The following is a 25,755-nucleotide window of genomic DNA, read 5'->3' on the forward strand; positions in this document are numbered from 1 at the left end:
ATCAAAGTATGCTTCACGGCAGAAGGGTCTGGTGGCCTAATTTAAGATTAATTACCCATTTTTTAGATTGTTCTTTTTCCCACCATTTTCCTTTTGTACCTGAGGTAAAATTGGTATGTGACATTATATGACTTTCGGGTATACACCATTACAATTTGACACCTGTATGCACCATAAGGTGATTACCACTAGAAGTCTAGTTACCATCCATCCATCACCATATAATGACCCTGTTTCACCTATTTTGTCCCCTACCAACTTTCTGGTAGCCACCAATCAGTTGTTTATTATCTAGGAGTTAGTTTTGTTTGTTCATTTGCTTTATTCTAGGTTTCACATATGAATAAAATCATATGGTATTCGTCATCCTCTAACTTCTTTCACTTAGTATAGTACCTTCAACATCTATCCATGTTGTCACAAATGGCAAGATTCCATTCTTTTTTAATGACAGAGTAATATTCCATTGTATACATATATACACCACATCTTCTTCACCTATTCCTCTACCAGTGGACATCCACATCCTTTCCAGGTCTTGACTATAGTATATAGTGCTACAATAAACACAGGGGTGCATGTATCTTTTCAAATCAGTATTTTTATATTCTTCAGATTAAATAGCCAGAAGTGGAAAAGATGGATCATATGGTAGTTCCAGTCTTAAATTTTTAACAGTATGGGGAAGTTTCCATAATGTTTTCTGTAGTGGCTGTACCAATTTATATTCCCATAAACAATGTACAAGGATCCCCTTTTCTCCATGTCCTCACCAAGACATATCCTATCTTGTCTTTTTGGTAATACTTATTCTAACTGATGTTAGGTGATGTGTGAAATCAGTTTTGAGTTGCATTTCCCTAATAAATAGCGGTGCTGAATATATTTTCATGTGCCTACTGGCCATCTGGATGTCTTCTTTGGAAAAAATGTCTATTCAGATACTCTGCTCATTTTTAATTAAGTTATTTTGTGGGGTGTTTTTGAATTGTAGGAGTTCTTTATATATTTTGGACATTAATCCCTTATCGGATACATGATTTGCAAAAATCTCCTATTCAGTAGATAATCTTTTCATTTCAATGATTTCTTTTGTTGTGCAGAAGTTTGATGTAGACCACTTTGTTTATTTTTGTTTCCCTTGCCTTTAGAGTCACACCTACAAAAATATTGCTAACACATGTCAAGGAGCTTACCACCTGTATTTTCTTCTTCTAGGACTTTTACAGTTTCAAGTCTTAAATTCAAGTCTTTAATGCATTACAAGTTAATGTTTGTATATACTGCAAGACAGTGGTCAAGTTTCATTCTTTTGCATGTGGCTGTCCAGTTTTTCCCAAAACCATTTATTGAAAAGACTCTTTTTTCTCCATGGTATGTCATTGGCTCTTTTGCTGTAAATTAATTGTCCATATATGTGTGGGTTTAATTTTGGGCTCTCAATCCGTTCCATTTATCAGTGTGCCTGTTCTTACACCCATACCAAACTGTTTTGATTGCTATAGCTTTGTAGTATAATTTCAAACCAAGGAGCATGATGCCTCAAACCTTGTTCTTTTTTTTTTTTTTTCAAGATTACCTTGGCTATATGGGATCTTCTGTGGTTCCATACAAATTTTAGAATTATTTGCTCTAGTTCCATGAAAACTGCCCTTGGAATTTTGAAAGGCACTGCACTGAATCTGTAGATTGTTTTGGGTAGTATGGACATTTTAACAAAATCAATTCTTCTAATTCATGAGCACGGACTATCCTTCCATTTATTTGTGACTTCTTCAATTTCTTTCATCAATGTCATAGTTTTCAGTGTATGGATCTTTCACTTTCTTGGTTAAATTTATTCCTAGGCATTTTATTCTTTTAAATGAGATTGTTTTCTTATTTCCTCTTTCTGATAATTCATTATTCATGTGTAGAAATGCCATAGATTTATGTTATGTTGATTTTGTATCCCCCTACTTTACTGAATCCATTTATCAGTTCAAACAGTTTTGGTGTAATCTTTTGGATTATCTATATATAATATGGTACCAACTGCAAGGAGTGACAATTTTAGTTCTTCCATCCTTGAATGCCTTCTATTTCTTTTTCTTGCTTAATTGCTATGGCTAAGACATCTAATACTGTGTTGAATTAACAGTGGCAAGAGTGTGTAATCCTCTTCTTGATTCTGATCTTAGAGGAAAAACTGTCAGGTTTTTACCATTGGGTATATTAGCTGTGGGTCTGTCATATATGTCTTTTATCTTTACTCACCTTGCTAAGTTTGGATCATATAAATGCAAGTTGAATCTTGTCAAATGATTTTTCTGCATCTATTAAGATCATATGGTTTTTATCCTTTATTTTGTTAATGTGCTATGCCATGTTGATTAATCTATGGGCACTAAACCACCACCCTTGGATCTCTGGACTAAAACCCACTTGATCATGGCTTATGATCCATTTAATGTATTATTGAATTCATTTTTTGGTAGTAATTTTGTTGAGAATTTTTTCATCAGTGTCATCAATGATATTGGCCTGTAACTTACTGTGTATATGTGGTATTCTTGTCTGGTTTTGGTATCAGGATAATGTTTCAAAAATAATAAAGTGCTCCCTCCCCTTTAACTTTCTCTAACAGTTTTTAAACAGTATGCATTAAATCTTTAAATGCTTGATAAAATTCATTTGTGAAGCCCCTTAGACTTTTGTTGGGAAATTCTAATTATTATTCAATATCCTTGCTAGTAATTAGTCTACTTAGATTTTTTTTTCTTTATGACTTGGTCTTGGAAAATTGTATGTTTCTAGGAATTTATCCATTTCCTCTAGATTGTCCCATTTGTTGGTGTATACTTGTTCATAGTCTCATGATTCTTTGTATTTCTGTGGTGTCAGTTGTAACTTCTCTTTCATTTCTGATTTTACTTGAATCCTCTTTTTCTTGATGAGTCTAGCTAAAGGTTTGTCAGATGCTTTATCTCTTCACAGAAATAGCTCTTAGTTTCATTGACCTTTTCTATTGTTTTGTCTCTTTCCTTTATTTCTGCTCTGGTCTTTATTATTTCTTTCCATCTACTAACTTTGGGCTTCCTTTTTGTGTCAAATTAGATTATTTTTACTTGAGGAAGGCCTGTAATGCTATGAATTTCCCTTTTAGAATCACTTTTGCTGATTTCAAAATTTTTGGTTTGTGGTGTTCCTATTTTCATTTCCATCCCCAGGTACTTTTTAATTCCTTCTTTGATTTCTTCAATGACCCACTGATTGTTCAGTAGCATGTTGTTTGATCTCCATATTTGGGAGGGTTTCCCAATTTTCTTCTTGTATTTGATTTCTGGTTTTATACCATTGTGGGTGGAGAAGATGCTTGATATTTCATCTTCTTGAATTTATTGAGACTAGTTTTGTGGCCCAACATTGTCTATCATGGAGAATGTTCCATGCGCACTTGAGAAGCATGTGTATTCTGTTCTTTTTGGATGGAATATTCTGCACATATCTATTAAGTCTAACTGGTCTAATGTACTGTTCAAAGCCATTATTTGCTCATGGACTTTCTGTTTGGATGATGCATCCACTGATGTAAGTGGAGTGTTAAAGTCCCCTACTATTACATTCCTGTCAATTTCTCCCTTTAAGTCAATAACATTTGCTTTATATATCTTGGGTCTCTATATTTGGTGCACATATATTTATAAAGGGTATGTCTTCTAGTTAGATTAACCCTTTTCATTATGTAATGCCTTTTTTGTTTATTACTATAGTTTTGTTTTAAAGTCTACTTTGTCTGCTATTAAGTATAGCTGCTCGAGCTTTTTGTTTCCATTTGCAAAGAATATATTTCTCCACTCTCACTTTCAGTTTAGGTATGTCTTTACTTCAGAAGTGAGTTTCTTACAGGGAGCATATAGACATGTCTTCTCTTTTTTATGCATTCAACCACTCTGTCTTTTGACTGAAATATGGAGTTCATTTAAAGTAGCTATTGATAGGTACATACTTACTGCCATTTTGTTAATTGTTTTCTGGCTGTTTTCATAGTTCCTGTCTATTCTTTTCTCTCTCTTCACTTCTGGTTCAATGCCTTCCTTTTATAATGTTTAGTTTCCTTTCTCATTTTCTTTTGTGTATTTTGTATAAATTTTGCATTATGGTTATTGTGAAGTTCACTTATAATTTCCTATTGTAGGTCTGTTTGAGTTGATAGCATCTTAAGCTGCACATAGTCCAAAACTTTACATTTTTCCTTCCTGCCTTTCACATTTTATATTTATGTCACACTTTACATCTTTTTATTTTGTGCTTCCATTAACGGATTTTAGTTAATTTTACTATTTTTGTATTTTGACCTTCACACTTGCCATATTAGTGACTGATCCACTACCTTTACCATATACTGACCTTTTCCAGTGACATTTTTACTTCCATATGCTTTCGTAGTATTTAGTGCCATTTCTTTTTCAGTTTAGAAAAGTCCTTTTAACATTACTTACAGAGCCAGCTTAATTATGATGAACCACTTCTGCTTTTGCTTAAATCTGTAAAACTTTTAACGTCTCCTTCAAATCTGAATACTAAACTTAGTGATAGAGACTTCTAGGGTAGAAGTTTTCTCCTTTCAGCACTTTGAATATGTCATGCCACTCTTCTCTAGCCTGCAAAGTTTCTGCTGAAAAATCTGCTGATAGCCTTATGGGGTTTCCCTGGATATAGTAAGTTGTTTTTCTCTTCCAACTTTTAAGATTCTCTCTTTTACCATTTTAATTATAATGTGTCCTCCTATGGATCACTTTGGGTTCTTATCTGGAACTATCTGGCCTTTATAGACCTGTAGGTCTATTTTCTTGTCTTAATTTAGAAAAGTTTTCAGCTATTACTTCTTCAAACAAGTTTTCTGGCCCTGTCTATCTTGTATTTGGACCCCTATAAGAGAATATTATTCCACTTGATGTTGATCCAAAGCTTCCTTAAATTATTTTCGATTTTTTTTTTCATTCTTTTTTCTTTTTGCTGCTTTGTCTGTGAGACTTCTACTGCTTTTTCTTCCAGCTTGCTGATCTGATCTTTGGCTTCATCCTGTTGAGCTGCTCCAGTGTATTTTTCAGTTCAATTACTGTGTTGTTCAGTTCTGTACCTTGTGTTTGAAATTTTGTTGTATTTCTCTTTGTTGAGGATCCCATTGTGTTGATCCAATCTTCTTCTGAGTTCAGTGAGCATCCTTATGACCATTACCTTGAATTCTTTATCAGATACACTGCTTACCTCCATTTCATCAATGTCATTTTCTAATGATTTCTCCTGTTTTGTTTGGAACATTTTCCTCTATCTCCTCATTTTGCTTGATTCTCTTTGTTTCTATGTATTAGGTAAATCAATCACATCTCCAAATATTGAAGCAGTGACCTTTCAAAGGAGATGTCATATGACCTAGGAACTTAATCCCCTCTGGCCAGAGCTAGGTGCTCAAGAAGCATCCTCTGTATAGGATGCATTAACCTGTTTGCTATGGCAGAGCTATGTCTGCAATGCAGTGTGTATAGGGCTAGTGCCCAGCCTGGCTGTAACACACCTCTGTACTGGGCACTACAAGGCTGCACTGTGCCAAAGGGGTGGGCAGGGCTGTTGGGATGCACAGTTACAGTGTGGGGGTTGGCAGGACTCTCAGCTGGGGACATCCACGTGTCTAGCAGATTATAGGAACAGTACCCAAATGATTCCTACTCCCTCACCAACTTTAACAAAGTAAATAAGGTCACAAATATGGCATCTGCCAATGTCTCCATCCCTGAGGAAAGTTCCAAAAGTTTCCTGCCTCTCTGGTAAGCACTCTAAGATTTGTAAGTGGGTCTCTTTCACATATGGTCTAGGTGCTTTTAAATTGGGAGTTTTTGTGCTAGGTTTCTGGGTGAGTGAGTCTGTACATGAGCTCTTAGGAGCAAGTTCTTCATTTCTTAGAGTTCTATGTTTTTCCTGAATATAATCTCCAGTTTGTTGTGTTTACTGCAGGTCCTGTTGACTTATTCTGTGATTCAGAGAAGTTGACAAATGTTTATTGAGAACCTACTCTACCACATTCTGTTCTAAGAGCTTATAATACATTGGTGAAACAAACCAAGCATCTCTGACGGCTCATGGAGCTGACATCTAACAAGGGAGAAGGACAATAAACAAAAGATGAAATAATTAGATATACATAGGTTAGAAGGTGTTATACTATATGTTGGCAAATTGAATTTAAATAAATGATTTAAAAAATAAAAAATGATAAACAACATAATATTTAATTTATTTTTTTTTAAAAAGAAGAAGAAGAAGGTGGTAAACACTATGGTTATGAGAGAGGGCGCCGGGGGGTGGGGGGAGATCAAGAGTGCCAGGGCAGGTAAAAGAAAGATAATGTCAAGATGCAGGCCTCAATGAGAAGATGACATTTGAGTAAAGAAATATTAAAAAGGACATGAAGGAGGGGATGGCTGGGTGGCTCAGTTGATTAAATGTCTGACTCTTGATTTGGGCTGAGGTCATGATCTCAGGGTTGTGAGATGGAGCCCTATGGGGATCCTCGCTCCATGTGGAGTCTGCTTCAGAGTTTCTTGCTCCCTCTTTCTCTCTCTCTGCCCCTCCCACTTCCCTCTTAAAAAAAAGAAAAGGGTGGGGGAGATGAAGGAGAAATAGCACATAGGTGCTCAGATGAGGTTATGAATGGAATGATCAAGGAAGAGAAAAAAAGCTATTGTGGCTGAAGTGAAGTAAAAGGAGAGAAGTAGGAGGTGAGGTCAGATGGTTAACAGAGAGCCAGATCATGTAGGTCATTGTGAGAGCTCTGGACTTTATTCTGAAAGAAACAAGGAGAAGCTGAACAGCAGAAGTGCTATACTCTAACAGGTTTACTCCACCTACTATGTTAAGGGTGAAGGAATGTAAGAGCCAAATGAGGAAACAGGCTGGAGGTTGTTAAAATACTCCAGGGTACCGATGAAGGAAGCTTGGATCTGACTGGCAGAAGGAGAAATGATGAATAGTCTGGCTATATTATTGGTAGAGCCTAAAAGATCTCCCAGTAGACTGGAAATGGGACACGAAAGAAGAAAGGTATCAAAGACTGATTCTGACTTTTGGCTGAGCAATTAGAAAGATGGGATTGTAATCAACTAAGAGGAGGTATCCTAGAAGGGATATGGATTCGAGGACAAACATCAGTTTACTTTTGGACATGTGAAGACAGAGATGTCCACTGGACATTTTAATGGAGATATCAAGTACACAGATGGACATACACATTTAAAGCTCAGAAAAAAAGTTCTGGAAGAAAAATAGACCTGGGAATTACTGACACACAGAAGATTTTTAAAGCCATGGGCTGGATGAAATCATTTCTAGGATGTATAGATAAAGAAGAGCACTCTAGCACTGAAGAGTTACTCTGTTATACATAGAAACCTTGAAACAGAAGTGCTTGCTAGCTGCTGACTCTACCTATCCCTGGAGGGTGAGATATGTACCCTGAGAAATAATCTCTCACTTTCTACATTATACTAGCACTTGACTCAATTTTCGATTCCTTCATTCTTGAAGATTATTACATCCATATTCCTTTCCATGCCCCTATTATCACAATTCTTTGAGGTATTTCTAGTGGAAGATCCTTGCATGAAAATAAGATCAAGGGGATCCCTGGGTGGCTCAGTGGTTTAGCGCCTGCCTTTGGCCCAGGGCGTGATCCTAGAGTCCCGGGATGGAGTACCGTATTGGACTCCCAGCATGGAGCCTGCTTCTCCCTCCTCCTGTGTCTCTGCCTCTCTGTCTATCATAAATAAATAAATAAATCTTAAAAAAAAAAAGAAAATAAGATCAAAACTCAATAAAATAGAGTGCATTACATGCCGTATCATACAAAAGTCTATAGTTCTATGATACACATGGCAAAGGCAAAACGAATAAAACTGTATCTAATGTTTAAATATTTACATATTTTCTTATTTAGTTATTTTACATTTATTTTATGTGATTTTTAAAAGGAGTGGGGGACACAAGCAGTGGGAAAAGCAGAGGGAGAGGGAGAGGATTTCAAGCAGGCTCCATGCTCCACAAGGAGCTCAATGAGGGGGTGGGGGGCTCTATCTCATGACCCTGAGATCATGACCTGAGCCAAAATCAAGAATCAGATGGTCAAGTGATTGAGTCACCCAGGCACCCTGCTATTCTGTATGATTTTGACAAAACAGAGAGTATAGAGAACTTCAGGTTAGATTGAAAAGTTAAAATTCTGGTTAAATTTGTCTTGGTACTACTGCAAAATGGTTTATAAAGAAGTATTGCAGAGACCAGGCTATCCTGTAGGCTGTCCTACACAAAAACTGCATTGCTTACAATACTGCCAATATTCTAAGACCTCCTCCTTAAACTGGTAGCACAGGTGATTTCAGTTGAATCTTTGAAATCAAAGTGGTTTCAAGTATTGTCTACCAAACAATTGCATCAAGTATATTGGAGACATTTTTAAAAATATAGTTTCCCAGGCCCCACCTGAAACTTACTGATGCAGAATTTCTGGGGGACAGAGACTATGAAGTCTGCATTTTAAGTAAGCACCTCCGGTAATTCTCAGAATACCCCTAGTAGTTTAAGCACCACAGTTCTAAAAGAAACAAGACGGTATCCCTGGGTGGCTCAGCAGTTTAGCGCCTGCCTTCGGCCCAGGGTATGATCCTGGAATCCTGGGATCAAGTCCCACGTCAGGTTCCTTGCATGGAGCCTGCTTCTCCCTCTGCCTGCGTCTCTGCCTCTCTCTCTGTCTCTTGTGAATAAATAAAATCTTTTATAAAAAATAAAAAAATGAAAAAAATAAAAGAAACAAGAAGGACAACCCATGCCAGAAACTGAAAATCGGGATCATAATCTACTCACTCACTAATAGAATGTCATTTTCTTAAGCTTGCCAAAAAACTGTTTATTATTATTTCTGGATAATTAGATACAGATAGAGATAATTCCAAATTCATAGGGAAGGATGATAGCTCTGCTCTGTGCATCCTAACCAGTGCTTTTCCCTCCTTCTCTCAATTCATTCATCCATCCCTCAAACTAACAGCCTCTCACCTTCCCACTGCAAATACCTACATGATCTGTGTTCACTGCCTCTTTTCCCTAGAAATGGTCCTCTCCTTCAACAACTGTCATCTAGAGCTCCCACCTTGTCATTCTATGTAACATTTACTTAATGCCTGCATATGGCCTAAAAACTGGCAAAGCATTTCAAACACATAATGCTAGCTGATACTCAAAACACTCTTGAAGAAGCATGTCTCCTGATTATCTAATAAGGAACCTCAGGCTTATTTCACTGATATTTCACCTCAGTCCAAAAACTAAAATTACATTTTTAAGAGATTTATTTATTTGAGAGTGTGCATGTAAGAGTGGCAGGGGGTGGGGGGCAGAGGGAGAGAAAGTGAATCCTCCAGCTGACTCCTTGCTGAGCATGGAGCCTGCCAAGGAGCTCACCCCAGGACCTAAGACCATGTCCTGAGCTGAAATCAAGAGTCGAATGCTTAACAATGAGCCACCTAGGCACCTCCAAAATTACATTCTTAAATAACATTGATAAACTAACACCTTGATTGCTAAATCCCTCTTGAATCCTTTGCCAAAAATTTCCTGACCATCCAATCACTAGAATTTTATTTCAGCTTGGCTTCCCTCATCTTAACTATTTGATTCTTACAACCTGGATTCATTCTCCTAAGAATGCCTCAGACTCAACCTTCTCTCAGTTTCTGCTTCTCCTCCTACCCCCTGCCCTTTTGGTGGTTGTGGTTTTTCCAGTAACCTCTCCAAAATGACAAATGACATTTGACAAATGTAAAATGACAAGTTTGCTGAAAATGACTATTTTCTACAGTTCATTTTTTAAACTTTTACTTTTAAATAATGGAGAAACAAAATTGTTTAAATTCATGTAAAAATAGCAAAAAAACAGAAAGATTATGAATAAAAATGAAATGGAATTAAAATTTTTAAATACCCCACACTTAAAAGGAAATAAAAATGCTATTAAGTGCAAAATGCTATTTGGCATTATGAAGTTGCCAAATTATACCTTGGTATATGAATTAAGAAACTGATCAAAAAAAAAAAAAAAGAAAAAAAAAGAAACTTAACAATTGAATAATCCAAGAAATGCTTAAAATAGCGCCTGAATACACAAATAATACATATTGGGAGAACATCCTCATGCTTAAGACAAATAATTAATTTTTAAATTTTATTTATTTAGAGTAGGGGGAGGGGCAGAGGACAAGAGAGAATCCTCAGCAGGCTCCATACTTAGTTAGCATGGAGCCCAGGGCACGACCCTAAGATCATGAATTAAGCCAAAATCAAATCAGATACTCAACCAACTGAACCACTTAGGTTCCCTGAGAAATAATTAGTTTTAAACATCTTAAGAATTCAACCAAGTTTAAAATTTATCTGGTTCTATTTCCTAAATTCCTAGCCTCTTCCTAGTACCTGCATAGCCCCGCAGGCTCTACAGAACTATAGGGGCACTTGAAAGTTTTCTTCCCATGCATTTCCTTCTATTCTTGCTAACTGGATAGTTAGCACTTCTCACCACCTACATAACAACATCCTGGGGTATTTGTTCTCCCCCTCTTGCACTGTTTATCTGAAGATTTACCTGCTCTGACTGAATCTAACATATACAACTCTCACTCTTATCCTACTTCAGACTCTTGTTTTAAATACACTATGTTATATAAACTTTAAGAAAAGAGGGGTATTTGGGTGTCTCAGTCGGTTAAGCATCTGTCTTCAGCTCAGGTCATGATCCCAGGGTCCTGGGATTGAGACCTGAGTGACTCCCTGTTCAGCGGGGAGTCTGTTTCTCCTGCTGCCCCTTCCCCCAAACTTGAGTGTGCTCTGTATCTCAAATATATATGTAAATAGAATCAACAAACAAGAGAGAAAGAAAAGAGAGCTAACAAAGGATGATTATGTCAACCTTAGGTCTAATTATTTCAGGTTTACATGTTTACTAGTGAGAGCATGTGATCTATTCAAGAACAAAATATGATAATACAACTTCAGGTTATTTTGTATACTTCATTCAATTGCTTTTCAAATTGAAACTAATTTATAGAGGGCCAGTTAAAACTTTTGAAAACTGTCAATGCAGTGCATACCTAATTTCTTTGACAAACATTTGGAAGATCGGATTTGCTCAGGAGAGGCTTGGGACTTAAATGTCGCTGATGGCAGCTTCAACATTAGCTCACCAAACCAACACACCAAAAACTGCTGCCCCTGGGAAAACTGATCAAAGAAATTACTACTGATGAATGACTGAACTCCTCAAGGTGGTCAGCATTCTGATTACCTAAGAGCCTGAATTTGTCAAAAACAAAACTAAAAAATGTATTTCTTATTGTGGGATGCACAGAAGCCATCAAGCATTAGTTACTTTATGGCAATAGGCTCTGAGATAGATCTTTCTACATCTGAACTATATATACCATCTATCCCTACTAAGTACGTCACCTCCACAACAAAGACCAAGAGATATTTAGGTTACCAGTACAGATTTCTAACCACAGATGAAAAGCACAAATTTATCATCTACATGAAACAATCTTAGCCAGGAACACAGGGAGCAGTTCCCTTATCTCAAACGCAGATTTATTGGTGTCTTTTTCTGGGTAAGAGTATTCAATGCATTTATCAAGGTACCAAAGTTGCCCTTACACAAACAAAACATGAAAATTACCTAAAAGGTACAAGTTATAAAGACACAATATGGTATAGAAGAAAAAACTAGTATTTGAAGGTAAAAAGCCAAGTTTGGACCTCAGCTTTACCACTCATAAGCTGTGATACCTAGGGAAGTTGCTTCTTTGTCTATCAGTGCCCTAGTCTATCACAGTGGAAAAAATATGTGTACTATGAGGATTAAATATACTGTATGCAAAGTACTTCATCAAGTGCCCAGCATGTGTTGCATTATCTACTGCTTTTGCTTTAAGAACACAAAAGTAACTTAATTAGGAAAAAATGAGCTACAACACATTTAAAATCAACTGCTACATGATGAAATGTATTTTTCTTCCAAATGTAGTTCCATCAAAATATGGATACACACTACACTCGTATCCTATGGCTGTGCAAATGTGCCACACAAATTTAGTGACTTAAAACAACACAAATGTATTATTTTACAGCTTCTGGAGGGAGGAGGGCCAAAATGAGTGTTCTCGGGCTAACATCAAAGTGTCAAGGGGTTGTGCTCCTTCTGGACAATCTAGGGAAGAATCTGGTCCGCACTTTTTCCAGTGTCTAGAAATTTCGGGAATTCCTGGGCTCATGGCAACATCACTCCAACCTTTGCTTTAATTATCACATCTTCTTTTGCAACTCTGACTTCCTGCCTCCCCTTTCCACTTCAGTAAAAACCCTTGTGATGACACTAGGCTGACCAGATAACTCAGATAATCTTCCCAACTCAAGATTTTTACTGAATCACAAATCCCTTTGCTATTGAAAGTAATATTTCGCAGGTTCTGAAGATTAGGACTTGATGTCACTGGGCACTGCAAGGGACATCATTCTGCCCACCATAAACCCTTCAACATAATCTGACATTGTATAAATTCTGGTGCTAAAATAAATGGGTACATATACACTTTGAAATAGCAGACATTTGATTAATCTCTCCTCATTACTTTAAAATAAATCAGCTTCCTAGACAAGCCATAGGCAATTATTTTTAGTTGCACCATTTGATCTTAAATCAGCTGTGACTGGCACATGCTATGTTGTCTTTTATAAATGTCAACATCACATTGTATAAATTGTTGCTATTTATAACCAAGAGAATGTCTGTCATTTTATTTGGCTTTTTTTCTTTTTTCTAAATAATCTTTCTTAGACATGAATGCACTATTTAAAGTTTGACAACACACACACACACAAATAAAAATTTAAAAAATAAAGTTTGACAAACACAGGAAAAGTATGTTTCAAAGAGAGGAATAAATGGTATGTTCCCATCAGATATGGCTTTATCCTGATATCTACTCATACCTAAGCACAAAATGTAGACCCAAACTCACCAGTGGTTCTCTATTTTTGACCAGACGAATGATTTTAACTGAGTCTTCCTCATCATCAATATCATCTGGCATTGGAGGTAATACAGGATCATAATTCTTCTGAGCCACAGTATCATGTACAGAAAGCAAAGCCTTTCAAAATCAAAATTTGGAAAAAAATTAATCAAATGTAAAATTCCAAGCATATCCAACTATAAAGAAAATCAAATTGGCATTACAATTTTGACATAGCAAGGCAACTACTTGAAAATGAGGAGCTTGGAAACAGAAGTATAAAAAAGAGCACAAGGCAGCTCTACTTCCCTGCCACACCACCCCATCCCCAAAGCCACTAATGTAGGACAAAAATCAGCATAAAAGTCTTCTCACCTGCATATTCTCTGGTTTATCCTTTTAAGGGTGGCAACTAGGGATGGGGTGGGGGCGGTTATTACTTTTTCTAGGAGGGAGAAAGTGAAGCTATAGGTACATTGTTCGATGAGCCAGTAGAAGTCTAAGAGAACTGTATTTTTCCCTCCCTACTGTTAGCAGAACACACACACACACACACACACACACACACACACACACACAAAACGAAACGCTGAGCAATATGACTTTCATTTTTTCCTTGATTTTCTCACAATTTCACTTTTTGTGTAATAAGCTAACATGTATATAAAAGAATAAAAGTTTTTCTAGTCATGAATGTCATGGTGGTAAAACTCCACAAACACTGTGAGATTGTCATTATAGACCAATGACCAAAAAAACACTCAAACCTTGACATGTCACAACTATTTTAGGAGAATGCATTTTAGACTTTTAACTACCATGTTGCCTAATCACTACCACCACAGTCCATAAATTAGTTTAGCCAGAAGCCTAGAAATCATCTTTGAAACCAATCTCTCCCCCATCTTACACTCCCCAACGTGGGTTGTAAGTATATTTAACATTTCTGTATATAAGACAAACAATTTTTCCAAGTGGTTGTCCCAGTTTTTACCTTTGAGTTATCTCAGGCTGCCCCTTGAGTCCTTACCCAAGGCATATGCATATTAAAAAAAAAAACTACCAAAAAGGATTAGAGCAGTGGTTATTAGCTGAGAACAATTTTACTGCCCAATAGCCACTTGGCAATGTCTGGAGACAGTTTGGGTAGTCAGAGTGTGGAGGATGCTACTGCCATCTAGTGCGTAGAAGCCAAGGATGCTCCTAAACATCTGACAGCATACAGGGCAGTTCCCTGCCTTCCCCATCCCTTCAAACATTTTCCAGCTCCAAAATATCAATAGTCCCAAGTTTCAGAAACTCTGCATTACAGGGAATAATCCCCAAAGATCACATAGGGCAGGAGTGGCTCCTGGTTTCATCAGTCAGAGGGGAAAGGCTTGGCATTCACAGGGCATTGAGGACACTTAACAGAGGGATATTGTCTTTATACTGGGAAACACTTAGTCCAAGATTAAACACTGCTAAGATCTCAGCTAACAAAGCTTAAAAGCAAGCCTCTGAAGGATCAACATGTTTCCAAGTAATTCAATTATAATAGGGAAAAAAAACCCTAAAGAATATTACCTATAAAAATAAAAAATATCCAGCATCAAACAAAGTAAAACTCATGATGACTCAGAATCAATTACTGACAGGAGTTACTAGACAAAGGAAGACTTAAGAAAATACTGCTCATGAAGAAGACCATAACACCACAGAACTAAACCCTGAAAATTACACAGATGACAGAATTATATAGAACCAAATCCTGAAATTACAGATAGACTGTAGACAAGGAAATAATACCTATTATATAATTGTATCCTAAATGTTTAAAAAGCTAGAGGAAAAAATGAAAATCAGATGGGCAATATATAAGAAAGATTCAAATAAAACTTCTAGAGATAAAAGATACAATGTATGAAATTTTTTTAAAGTGCACTGAGATTAACACATCATTAAAGCAACTTATAAACTAACAAGAAACACAAAGATAAAGTAGAGTAAAAAATTATGAATGGAACATTATTGAGCTATGAGACAACTTATATACACCTAATTGGCATCTCCAAAGAAAGGAGAGGTGCTAAAAATTATTTGAAGAAATATGGCAAAAAAATATTCCAAATTTGATTTGGGGGCGGGGAGCCCCTAGGTCCAAGAAGTTCAAAATATCCAAGCACAAAAAAAAAGTAAAATAAAATAAAAAGAAACCACCAAATTGCTTAAAACCAGTGAGAAAGTTAAAATTGGCCAAAGGAAAAAAGATAAAAATGACAACATAATCAGAAACAATGTGAGCTACAAGGTAATAGCAACATCTTTTAAACACTCAAAGAAAACCAGCAACCTAAAGTTCTATACCCAGCAAAAATATCTTTAAGTAATGTGAGCATACTGAAGACTTATTAAAAGACATACAAAAGCTGAAGGAATTCATCACCAGAACACTTGCATTACAAAATACGGTATATGAAGTCTTTCAGACAGGAAGATAGGAATAAGAGTGGATGGGAATATGGATCTATAAAGAGTTGAATGAAAAACATCAGAAATGTCCCCTATCTGTGTATCTATGAAAACTATCTTGCATATAGCTATGACTAACAGATGGCTAATAAACATCTTTTAAAATAAAATGATTATAGTTTTATTAACACCAGCTATGCATTTTCCCTCGTTAGCTTTGTATTCACCTCCATGTCTGCTTTCCAAAACACCTTTTAAGATTTATAGATATCAAGTTCCTAATTCTTTATAGTTTTGCTTTACAAATATTTTTGCTTAGCAACATTTTCATTTTGGACAACTAAATGTAACTTTGTATTCTATTTGCCTGCTTTAACTGTGGTGACACTATTCTTCAGTATATACATTGTCTTTTTGTAAAAAAAGGCAACACCTAAATAAGAAAATTGTATTTCCATATGCCATAACCCCACTAATCACAACTGATGGGTTTAACGGTTGCTCAGAAAACTACACAGGAAATTGAACACTAGGCCTTGTAACTCCTCAGGCACACAGGCTTTCCCTGCTTTGGATCCCCTCTATGTTCTAAGTTTCTGTCAGGTCCACAGAGTTAAGTGTCTAACTCAAAAGAATGAGTAACACTGATTTATTCCTCCAGAAGGAAGCTTCACTTTTCCCTTTTGCATGCTTTAATGAAGTATCATCCATTCTACATGTTCAGGTGATGAGCAACTTCTGGTAAGTGCATGTTTTGGAAAGCTGAAAAATTGCAACAAATCCTTTTATTTTATTGCCTTTTTAAAACCTATCAAATTTTCCCTGACTTCCTGAATTATAATACCATATTCTAGAGATGATGTCATTTTGTTGTTTTATCAAAAACAAGCCACTGAATGATGACTCCTATAGGTTGATTTGCCTTTACTGTGGCCACATGATGCCACGGAGTGGTCATTATTTTTAATGTCTCTCTTTGCTTCCCCTAGAAACGAAGTGTCTGTAAAGATCCACATCCTTTCATCAGTGCCCTCAAAGGCTATCAATACTATGGCTCTTCTCCATTCGATCACTGCAGGAAGCTCCCATACCTTATCACATCCACTGAGGCCTTCTGTTACAGCCCCACTTCCTTTTTCTCAGCATCTGTTGTCTCTTTGATGCTTCATTACTTTTCTTGGACTTTAAGATTTGGACAGTAAGACTGGATTTTATAAACATTATTGAATAATAAAAGTAATTATTATTGATTGTATATGGCAACCAACCAATCAATTGACAGATATCTTTAAAAATATTTATTTACTTATTTGAGAGTGAATGGGCAAGTGAGCATGGAGGGAGGGGCAGAGAGAATCTCAAGCAGACTCCCTACTGAGCCCAGAGCCAGAAGCAGGGCTCAATCTCACAACCCGGAGATCACGACCTGAGCTGAAACCAAGAGCTGACTGCTTAATGATTGAGCCACCCAGGTGCCCCTCAACTTAGAGATTTTAAGACTGGGTGTAATCTTTAACTCTTTGATAGCCCTCAGGTGACACAAGTGTTACAAAATTTCAAGTCATTTCCTAACTGTTGGGAATCAAGAGTGACAAACTGTGGATGCCTAGGTGGCTCAGCAGTTGAGAATCTACCTTCAGCTCAGGGGATGATTCTGGAATCCTGGGATCGAGTCCCACATTGGGCTCCTGCATGGAGCCTGTTTCTCCCTCTGCCTATGCCTCTGCCTCTCTCTTTCTGTGTCTCTCATGAATAAATAAAGAAATATTTAAAAAACAAAAAAGAGTGACAAACTGTACAGGGAGAATGTTGACATATATTCCAGTAGTGATCAATTAGCAAAACTTAGAAAGAATATTAAACAGGGCTTGCAAGGGCATAGGGTTTGGAAAGGACCTTCTCATGCACATCTGTGGGCACTGTATACTGAGAAGATGTCTAGATTATTGCAAAGGACAAGTTGGCAATCACTATCAAAATTTTAGATGTATAGTATTTTAACTCACAATTTACTGACCAATAAAATTCTGAAATATACGAGAGATGTCCATTATAGTGCTATTTACATAGCAAAAAAAAAAAAAAAAAAGGCAGAGATGCCCACCTCAAAGAGATTAGTTATGTTGCTTCAAAGAGAAGTCCACAAAATACCAAAATGTTAAAGGTCCACAAAACAAGAAGTATTGCATTCTAATTATAATGGAAAAAATGTAGCGGTGCCTGGGTGACTAAGTTGGTTAAGTGTCTGAATCTTGATTTCAGCTCAGGTCATAATCTCAGAGTTGTGGGATTGAGACCTGAGTCGGGCTCCATGCTTAGCAGGAAGTCTGCATGAGATTGTCTCTCCCCCTATCCTTCTGTCCCTCCCACCAAATAAATAAATAAATCTTAAAAAAAAAAAAGAAAAATGTGTAGGTAATATTTCTGTATGCAAAAAGGAAAAGTAATGCAGCAAATGAACAGTAATTATCCCTAAAAGGTATATGGACACATGCTTCACAGAACAGAAAGTGATTAAACATATGAAATGGTGCTCATCTTCACAAAAAATAACAATGAAGAAAGGAACTTCTACTTTCTCCATGGTTTGAATTAAAAATACAATTATGCATTATCAAAATATTTTCCTAATTACTTTTAAAACTTTTTATCAAGTCCCTTTGTAAAAAGTAAAATGAAAGTCAGACTAATTGTCACAACCTTATGATAGACAAATGTAAACTGTTTATTTAAGTAAATTATTCCTTCTAACCACATTCACACATTTTTTTTTTTTTTTTTACTTTTCCTGTGTGTCTATCTGTCCATCTGTTCCTGAAGTTGGGAATGTTTCTTCTCTATCTCATGATTATGCTTCAATTTTTATACTCAAACCTTTTACTTGGAATTCACTGTGTACTACATACAATATGCAATATTATATATATTATTTTCTCCCAATAATTAACCACTTGGGCCAATACCATGTATTGAAGCTGCATCCAGTTCTACCCATCCATACTTCCATCCATCCCTCACATCCTTCATGGAGGCCATAATCATGTTTCACCTGAATTACCTCCACTGGTTCCAGTTGGCCTTCCTCCATTCAGCATCCCACTCCTCCTGCCCTACCACCACTCCTCCACTCCAAGAATCCGTGTACTAGAACAACGGCGTCATTTGCCTATTTAAATCCTTTCAGTGGCTTTCCACTGCTCTTAGGATGAAATCCAAACTTTGTAATATGTTCACAATAAGAGAGGCCATATAATTTATCATCTAAAAAAAGGAAACAACTGAAATGGAAAGGAGGCTATTAATAATCATGCTGGGACTACAGGCACAAACCAGACTGTTCCTGGGCAAACCAGGATGTATATAGCCCCTGTACTCAATCAAAGTAGTCCCTGTATAGCTCTGAACTCTGCCCCTTCCTCTCCTCAAGCTACTGTTCAACCACACTGAACTCATTTACATCCTCAAACTTGACAAGTTATTTTCTTTATGGGACTTCGTATACCATTCACCTTATTTAAAACATCTGTTTTAATGGGCACCTGGGTGGCTCAGTTGATTAAACATCTGACTCTTGATTTTGGCTTAGGTTTTGATCTCAAGGTCATTAGATCTAGCCCTGAGTAGGGCTCACTGCTCAGTGGGATTCTGCTTGAGAACTTCTCTCTCCTGCCCCTCCTCCACAGCCCCCTAGTCTCTCTCTTTCTTTAATAAATCTTTTTTAAGAAATCTATTTTCACATCCTATCCCAACTCACCTTTCCTCTTCCTCCTTTTGGTTACCTCAAATTCAACCTCCAGGGCTCAACTTACTTGCCACTTCCTCTGGAACATTTTCTCCAACCCTCCCCACACTCCTTCTTTCCCAAAGTTAGATCTGGGAACTAGATCCTCTCTGATGACCACAGTGTTTTAAGGTTTTCTCTATTCATTTGAGAGAGAGACAGTCAGACAGAGAGAGAGAGAGAGAGCGTAAACTACAGGAAGGGCAGAGGAGAGGGAAAGAGAGAATTCCAAGGAGCCTGCATGACCTGAGCTGAAACCAAGAGTCGGACGCTGGACTGGCTGAGCCACCTACGTACCCCTCCACAGTATTTCTATGTGTTCTTTTACTCAGTATTTCTCCTGTTAGCTTCCTTAACCTTCACGTATCTTCTGCAAGTTGCATCTGTAGGGTCTGGCACAGAGTAGGCATTGGACATTTGAGAATGAATGAATGAATGAGGATCTGACTCCAGGAACATTTACAAATAACCAGAGAAAGTTCTAAAATTTTTCAAAAAGGAGTTGGTAGATCTGTGGGATAGATGTATTGACCTCCTCCTAGGGGCTGTGCATTTAGTTGTATACAACTATGTGTGTTTATAAAAATCATTACTTTTGAGGTAGACCTCAGGTTTCTTTTCACTACTGTGAACGATTTTAAGTGAAAGATCCATCTTTAACAAGTAAATAATTACTTCCATTATGCACTGCAAATTAAAAACAATATTCAAATTAACACCCTGGAGTTACGTTTTTCATATTTAAATTGTCTGCTCAATTTACAATTCATGTATACCTGTTATAGTCTATTGTACCTTGTTCTGCTTTAAAAAAAAAAAAAAGAAAAAGAAAATATTTTACTTTACTAAATGACTTCTCAATTACCTAAAAAAAAGTGAAATTCGGGTAGCCCAGGTGGCTCAGCGGTTTAGCGCCACCTTCGGCTCAGGGCGTGATCCTGGAGACTGGGGATCCGGTCCCACATCTGGCTCCCTGCATGGAGCCTGCTTCTCCCTCTGCCTGTGTTTCTGCCTCTCTCTCTCCCTGTGTCCCTAATGAATAAATAAATAAAATCTTTTTTTAAAAAAAGTGAAATTCAAATTGATGGTGTTAATTATTTCAAGGAAAGCAATGTTAAATATTAGGTTATAAAGGTAAGAAAGATATCCCCCCAAGGCTAGCTAACTAGAAATTGCCACTGCCAACTGAGACATCATGTGTCTACAATCTTACTCACTTCCTACACATCACTTACTGAAAATACATCTTTCATGCTGACTTCTCACACATTCTATCACATGGCTATACAAACATAAAACATTTTAAAAGCATTCATCTAAAATATGTTCATAGTTTATAAGGTTGTATCCAACGGTGAGTACAATCTAAAATCATACTTCCCTCTTGAGCAAAATACCAGTTTCCATCCAGTATAACCTCTTATTTATTGGCTGTTCTATTCCAAACACTCTTGAATAGAATACCAAATCATGTTGTTTTGTCCGAAACACTCGTCTTCAATTTCTAATACTCAAAACAAGATCGTACTCTCAAAAAGGAGTTTAACAAGCTTCTCCCAGCTAACCTCACCCTTCTCTGGTTCATATTCACTTCTCATGTGCACTCAGAACAAATGAAGACATTTTCAGTACTTTCTCTACCTATGAATGTCTTACTCTGAGCTCTTAACCTTTCTATATACTTTAATTTCAAGCAACTATTCTGCTTTAATCTGATCTTTATTCTTTAGAACTAAAATTCAACCAATCTCCTCTGTACCAGTGCAAATCAATTACTCTATACTACTAATGATAGTACACTTAACAGCACTTATTTTAATTCTAAGGATTAGGAGTTAAAGTTAGGGCATGTTTTCACTTCATCTTTTATTTAATACTATCTTTCTCTTTTCACTAGCAATTGAAGACTACTTAGAGTTCCAAAGGAAATTTTTCAAGGAAGGTAGAAATCAAGTTTTTGCATCTAGGCAGAAATATTCATTTGACAGCCTACATATGCTTAATAGAAATGATCATAAGATAATTGATCATTTTGGAGCACTTGGGTGGCTCAGTAAGTCAAGCATCCAACTCTTGGTTTCAGCACAGGTCATGATCTCAGGGTCATGAGACGGAGCCCAGCATCAAACTCCACACTCAGCAGGAGTCTGTTTGAGATTCTCCCTCTCCCTCTGCCCCTCCTCCTGACTCATACTCTCTCAAATAAATCTTTAAAAAGGAAAAATAACTGATCGTTTCAATTACATAATCCATATGTAATTTTGACTCATGGAACAATCTTTCAAGTGTAATGGCAGCAATAGCAAGTCCAAAACGTACAGATGATAGGATTTAGTGCATTAGTGACCTCAGAATTAACAGGAACATTTTGAAATGACCTCTGTCGACCAAGCACCTTTGGGGGAAAGGTAAATGATACATACCTGGAAGAAAAATGGCAGGGAAGGAGTGAAATAGGTGAAGGAGATTAAGAGATACAATCTTCCAGTCACAAAATAAGTAAAAGGCAGAAATGTCATATACCACAGAGGGAATAGAGTCAATGATAGTGTAACAACTTTGTAGGGTGACATACAGTACCTGGACTAATTGCGGTGACCATTTTTTAATGTGTATACATATCAGAGGTCACTATGTTGTACACCTGAAACTAATACAATATTGTTATGTCAACTAGTCTTCAATAAAAAAAATGGCAAGGAGACTTGAAATCTGCCTACTGATACTAATATTCTATACTGGAAAACTGCTCTGCTCTGTAAAGGGTAGTATTTATTAAAATATGAATTAGTGGAGGGAGAGGAGATGGGGCAGATAACAGGGGAGGGCAAAGTGAAAAACTGAAATGATCCTATACAAAAATAGGTACAGTTGTCCAATATATTGGAATACCGTTCACTAGCCATGTAAAATGACCTAAACAAAATCACTGATAGATTCTGCATTCTATACTCTTACCTTCATTTAAAGGAAACTGACCTTGAAGTGACATTATATTCACTACCTGAAATCCTGAGCTACCCGATTAAAGTATTTTATAGTTAGTCACATTATTATCAAAAGCTCAACTTTCTTCCTTAATGGGATTTGGGTTATTAAAATACTGTGCACGATTTGAAAATACATTCACTTGAAAATTGACGCTCGAAATAAAATTCATCTGAAGCCTCAGAAAGTGGCCCTCCTGGAAGATATTTATTACACGTCCTCACCTTCACATTGGGTTTTGACAGGAGTTTCAACAGCTCTCTGATCTCACTGTTTAATGGCTTGTTCTGAAGCTCTTCAGCCAGCTGTAAGGGAGATCACATTGACACAGAGAACATTTAGTAAGGGCGCTGTGTTGCTCCATATGTGACAACCGAGAATCTATCTTGCCACTTTCCAGTGATTAAGGAGAGGTCGGTATGAAAGAAAACAGACCATCAATGACGGCTCCTCTTTTCAGGCCCTTGGTAGGCCAGATCCCAGGCCAGGATCATGGCTGAGTAGAACTCCAAAAATCATATCATCCAGATCACCTTCTGATTTATTGCAATGAGGGTAAATCCCAGCACTTCATCTTAAGGAATGGTCTTTTGCATGCAAACAAAGGACCACTTGTCAAAAGGATTGGATCCGGTTTTGACACTATTTTTTAAAAAGAGAGAAAGAAAGAAAATGGAAAAAAAAAAAGAAAGGTTCTGAATGAGGTGGTGAAATCCACAGGGTTCCCAAAAACCCACAATAGCTTGCTGTTTAGAGCTGGAGGAAAAAGAACTAGAATGTCTTTAATAGAGCAAATGATCTGAAACTTTTATGTTTACCTACAGGATAAGAAATCCATTCAATATAAACCAGGTTAATCACAAAATGACTTAAAATAGGTTGACAAGTACTCTGGGAACAAACACGCCGACCATATTCTACTATCATGATAAAGCATTCCCATTTGCTGGTTCTAGCTAAAGAATAGTTGGAACTTTGAACCTGCTTCATGTTCTTCAAGAGATTTTCCTATCAAGACTCTTCCATTTTAGGATATAGTAAGGATATAATTTCCTAAGAAGAAAAAGCAAGACCAAACAGAAAGAGAAATTATACTGTGAAATATGTAGAAGAGAATTCAAAATATGTGCAATATATTTTCATTAAAAAAACCCATCTTAAAACACTGCTTGAAATTTCTCTGGTCCTATTGTTTCTACCAAACTAAAAACAACTGCTCTTATCTCTAGACAAGGACTTTCCTCTAAAAGAAGGGCATAAAGTAAATTATACACTAAAATAAAATGTCATAAATTGATATATTCGTTACATTTCAAAAAGTGACTTAACTTTTCGAACGTAAAATTTTTGTTTTTCAAGGTAAAGCAATTGTGATAATTGTTAACCTACAGAAAGTCACAGGCTCTTTGCATTCTTTAGTCACTTTATAACAATACTTTTAAAAATTTAAATATATTGTTCTGATGAATTAGAAAATGCTATATTTTACCATATTATAATAACAGCCTCTAATTTTTTTAAAAAGCAATATTATCATAATATGATTGGGCCTCAGGGGAGCCCTGAGTGGCTCAGTGGTCTGGTGCCTGCTTCAGCCCAGGGCATGATCCTGGAGTCCTGGGATTGAGTCCCACAGCAGGCTCCCTCCATGGAGCCTGCTTCTCTCTCTTCCTGTGTCTCTGCCTCCCTCTCTCTCTCTCTCTCTGTGTCTCTCATGAATAAATAAGCTCTTCTTTAAAAAAAAAAATATGATTGGGCCTCAATCACACTGGATAGTTACTAAATATTTCTCCAAACTCTCAATAGTTAAAGTTTTTTAAGTGATTTCTTGAGACTTTCTCAAGTGGCAACTGCAGCTTACTAGAATTCTATCTGTAACTTTACTCACCTTCACTTTAAAAATTTTGGTTCTATAATGCAGAGGAATAAGCTTCCTCATAAACACATAAACTGAAGTATCTCTATAATTTGTAATCTCTGTGGATAGAACTGGAAAGGAGTTTGAGAGACTAAACAAATAGCAAATCACTTAGAGATTTATTACATATGCCTTATTATCTAAATTAAAATAGAAAGCATATATAAGAAAATCAACTTCTGAAGATGATCAGTTGTTTTTTAGTTTTTTTTAAATTATATGGCCCAATATTTAAACTGAACTATGGCTTTTTTTTTTTTTAATCATAACCAAGGAAAAAATTTAAAAAGCAACAGATAAGCTCTAGGAGATCACAAAAACCAGCCTTCACATGAGACCTATTTCTCATCTGGCTTAGTGTCCTTTATAGTTTATCCAGGTGTGCTTTCAATTCATCCGAGTTTGTAAGTGAATGGCAAGGAACAGCAAGGTAATTCCCTCCCTCAGATTGAAAATAAAATTACAGCTACAGGAAATTAACTACTTCATCAATGCAACTGCTTCTAAAATTTATTTTTTGGTTATGAAGGTAATTTGGAAAGGACTAATATCCATAAATCATTATGATGCTTTATAATCCATTTTAAAAACAATCCTGTCTTTTTATGTATTTCATCAGGCCTCATTCCGACACTAGCGTATCTGTCATTTTTTAGCACTGTCAGCAACAGACCTATCTCATTTGTCTTTATTTCTCCAAAGCATTCCTCCTGCCTGTGACTTTCTCAGAACACTAGTAGCTGACAGTTTCTCTCTGCCCAGAGAGTTCTAGCCTCAGACTTCTGCTACTGTAGCTACCCAGGTAGAACAGAGGGCATCTCCACGCACATTTTTTGAGCGGGAGAGTGAATGCAAATCAGCACAGTATCCGCATAAGGTCCTTGGTGACAGGACTTTTGGAAACATCTGCAGCTTCTTCTCGTTTTCACTCCTAGGATCTCACACTTGTGTCTGTGCCAGGAAGAGCTCTGCTCAGGGCCAGGCCCAAGGGAGCCGGGTGGCAGGGAGTTCCAAAAGGCACACTTACATCATCGGCCAAGACTGCTGCACCGTGGAGAATGGGCACGGGGTTCTGCTTCTCATAGTAGTGGAGCTTTTCATGAATCTAGAAGAAAAACAAGAGTATACAAGTTCACCTGCTAACAGTGAGATAGTTGAAGGGTTTTCAGCACTGCAAACAGAAATGGATCCACTAAACCTCAAACAAAAATTAAACGTTTCTATAAATCTATAGATGACAAATACGTGGACCTAATTCTATGGTCCAGTGTTTCAATGTGATGTCAAATGGGGGCAAAAATCGTTATCAAATAGAGCCCACATAAAAACTAAACCTTTCTTTTTCCCTTGAATAATTATGATAGTTTTCTAAAATCTGTAACTTCTAAAACACTTTGCTTCAGTATCAGTTGTAGTTCATATCTCTGCTAAAAACATAAATTATGATTAAAGCCAAGTGATGAGGCAGCAGCCACTTGGGTTGGTACGTGATAACCACTAGAAGCAAGAGAGCTGGTGTGGTGTGT

The 25,755-nt window shown here is 36.8% G+C and overlaps 1 protein-coding gene across 1 annotated transcript in view; it reads right to left on the reverse strand.

Moving 5' to 3' along the window:
• The window catches only part of LOC140633128 (MAGUK p55 subfamily member 7-like), a 140,161-nt gene that overhangs the window by 39,802 nt on the left and 74,604 nt on the right, over positions 1 to 25,755 (reverse strand). The window contains exons 2-4 of the mRNA XM_072825151.1: positions 25,257 to 25,334; positions 22,536 to 22,616; positions 13,098 to 13,229 (exon numbers count right to left, since the gene is read on the reverse strand). Of these exons, the coding sequence (XP_072681252.1) occupies positions 13,098 to 13,229; positions 22,536 to 22,616; positions 25,257 to 25,334 (291 nt within the window). The remainder of the gene's footprint in view (positions 1 to 13,097; positions 13,230 to 22,535; positions 22,617 to 25,256; positions 25,335 to 25,755) is intronic.

The sequence above is a fragment of the Canis lupus genome, chromosome 5 (assembly GCF_048164855.1).
Source record: "Canis lupus baileyi chromosome 5, mCanLup2.hap1, whole genome shotgun sequence".
Classification (NCBI taxonomy): domain Eukaryota; kingdom Metazoa; phylum Chordata; class Mammalia; order Carnivora; family Canidae; genus Canis; species Canis lupus.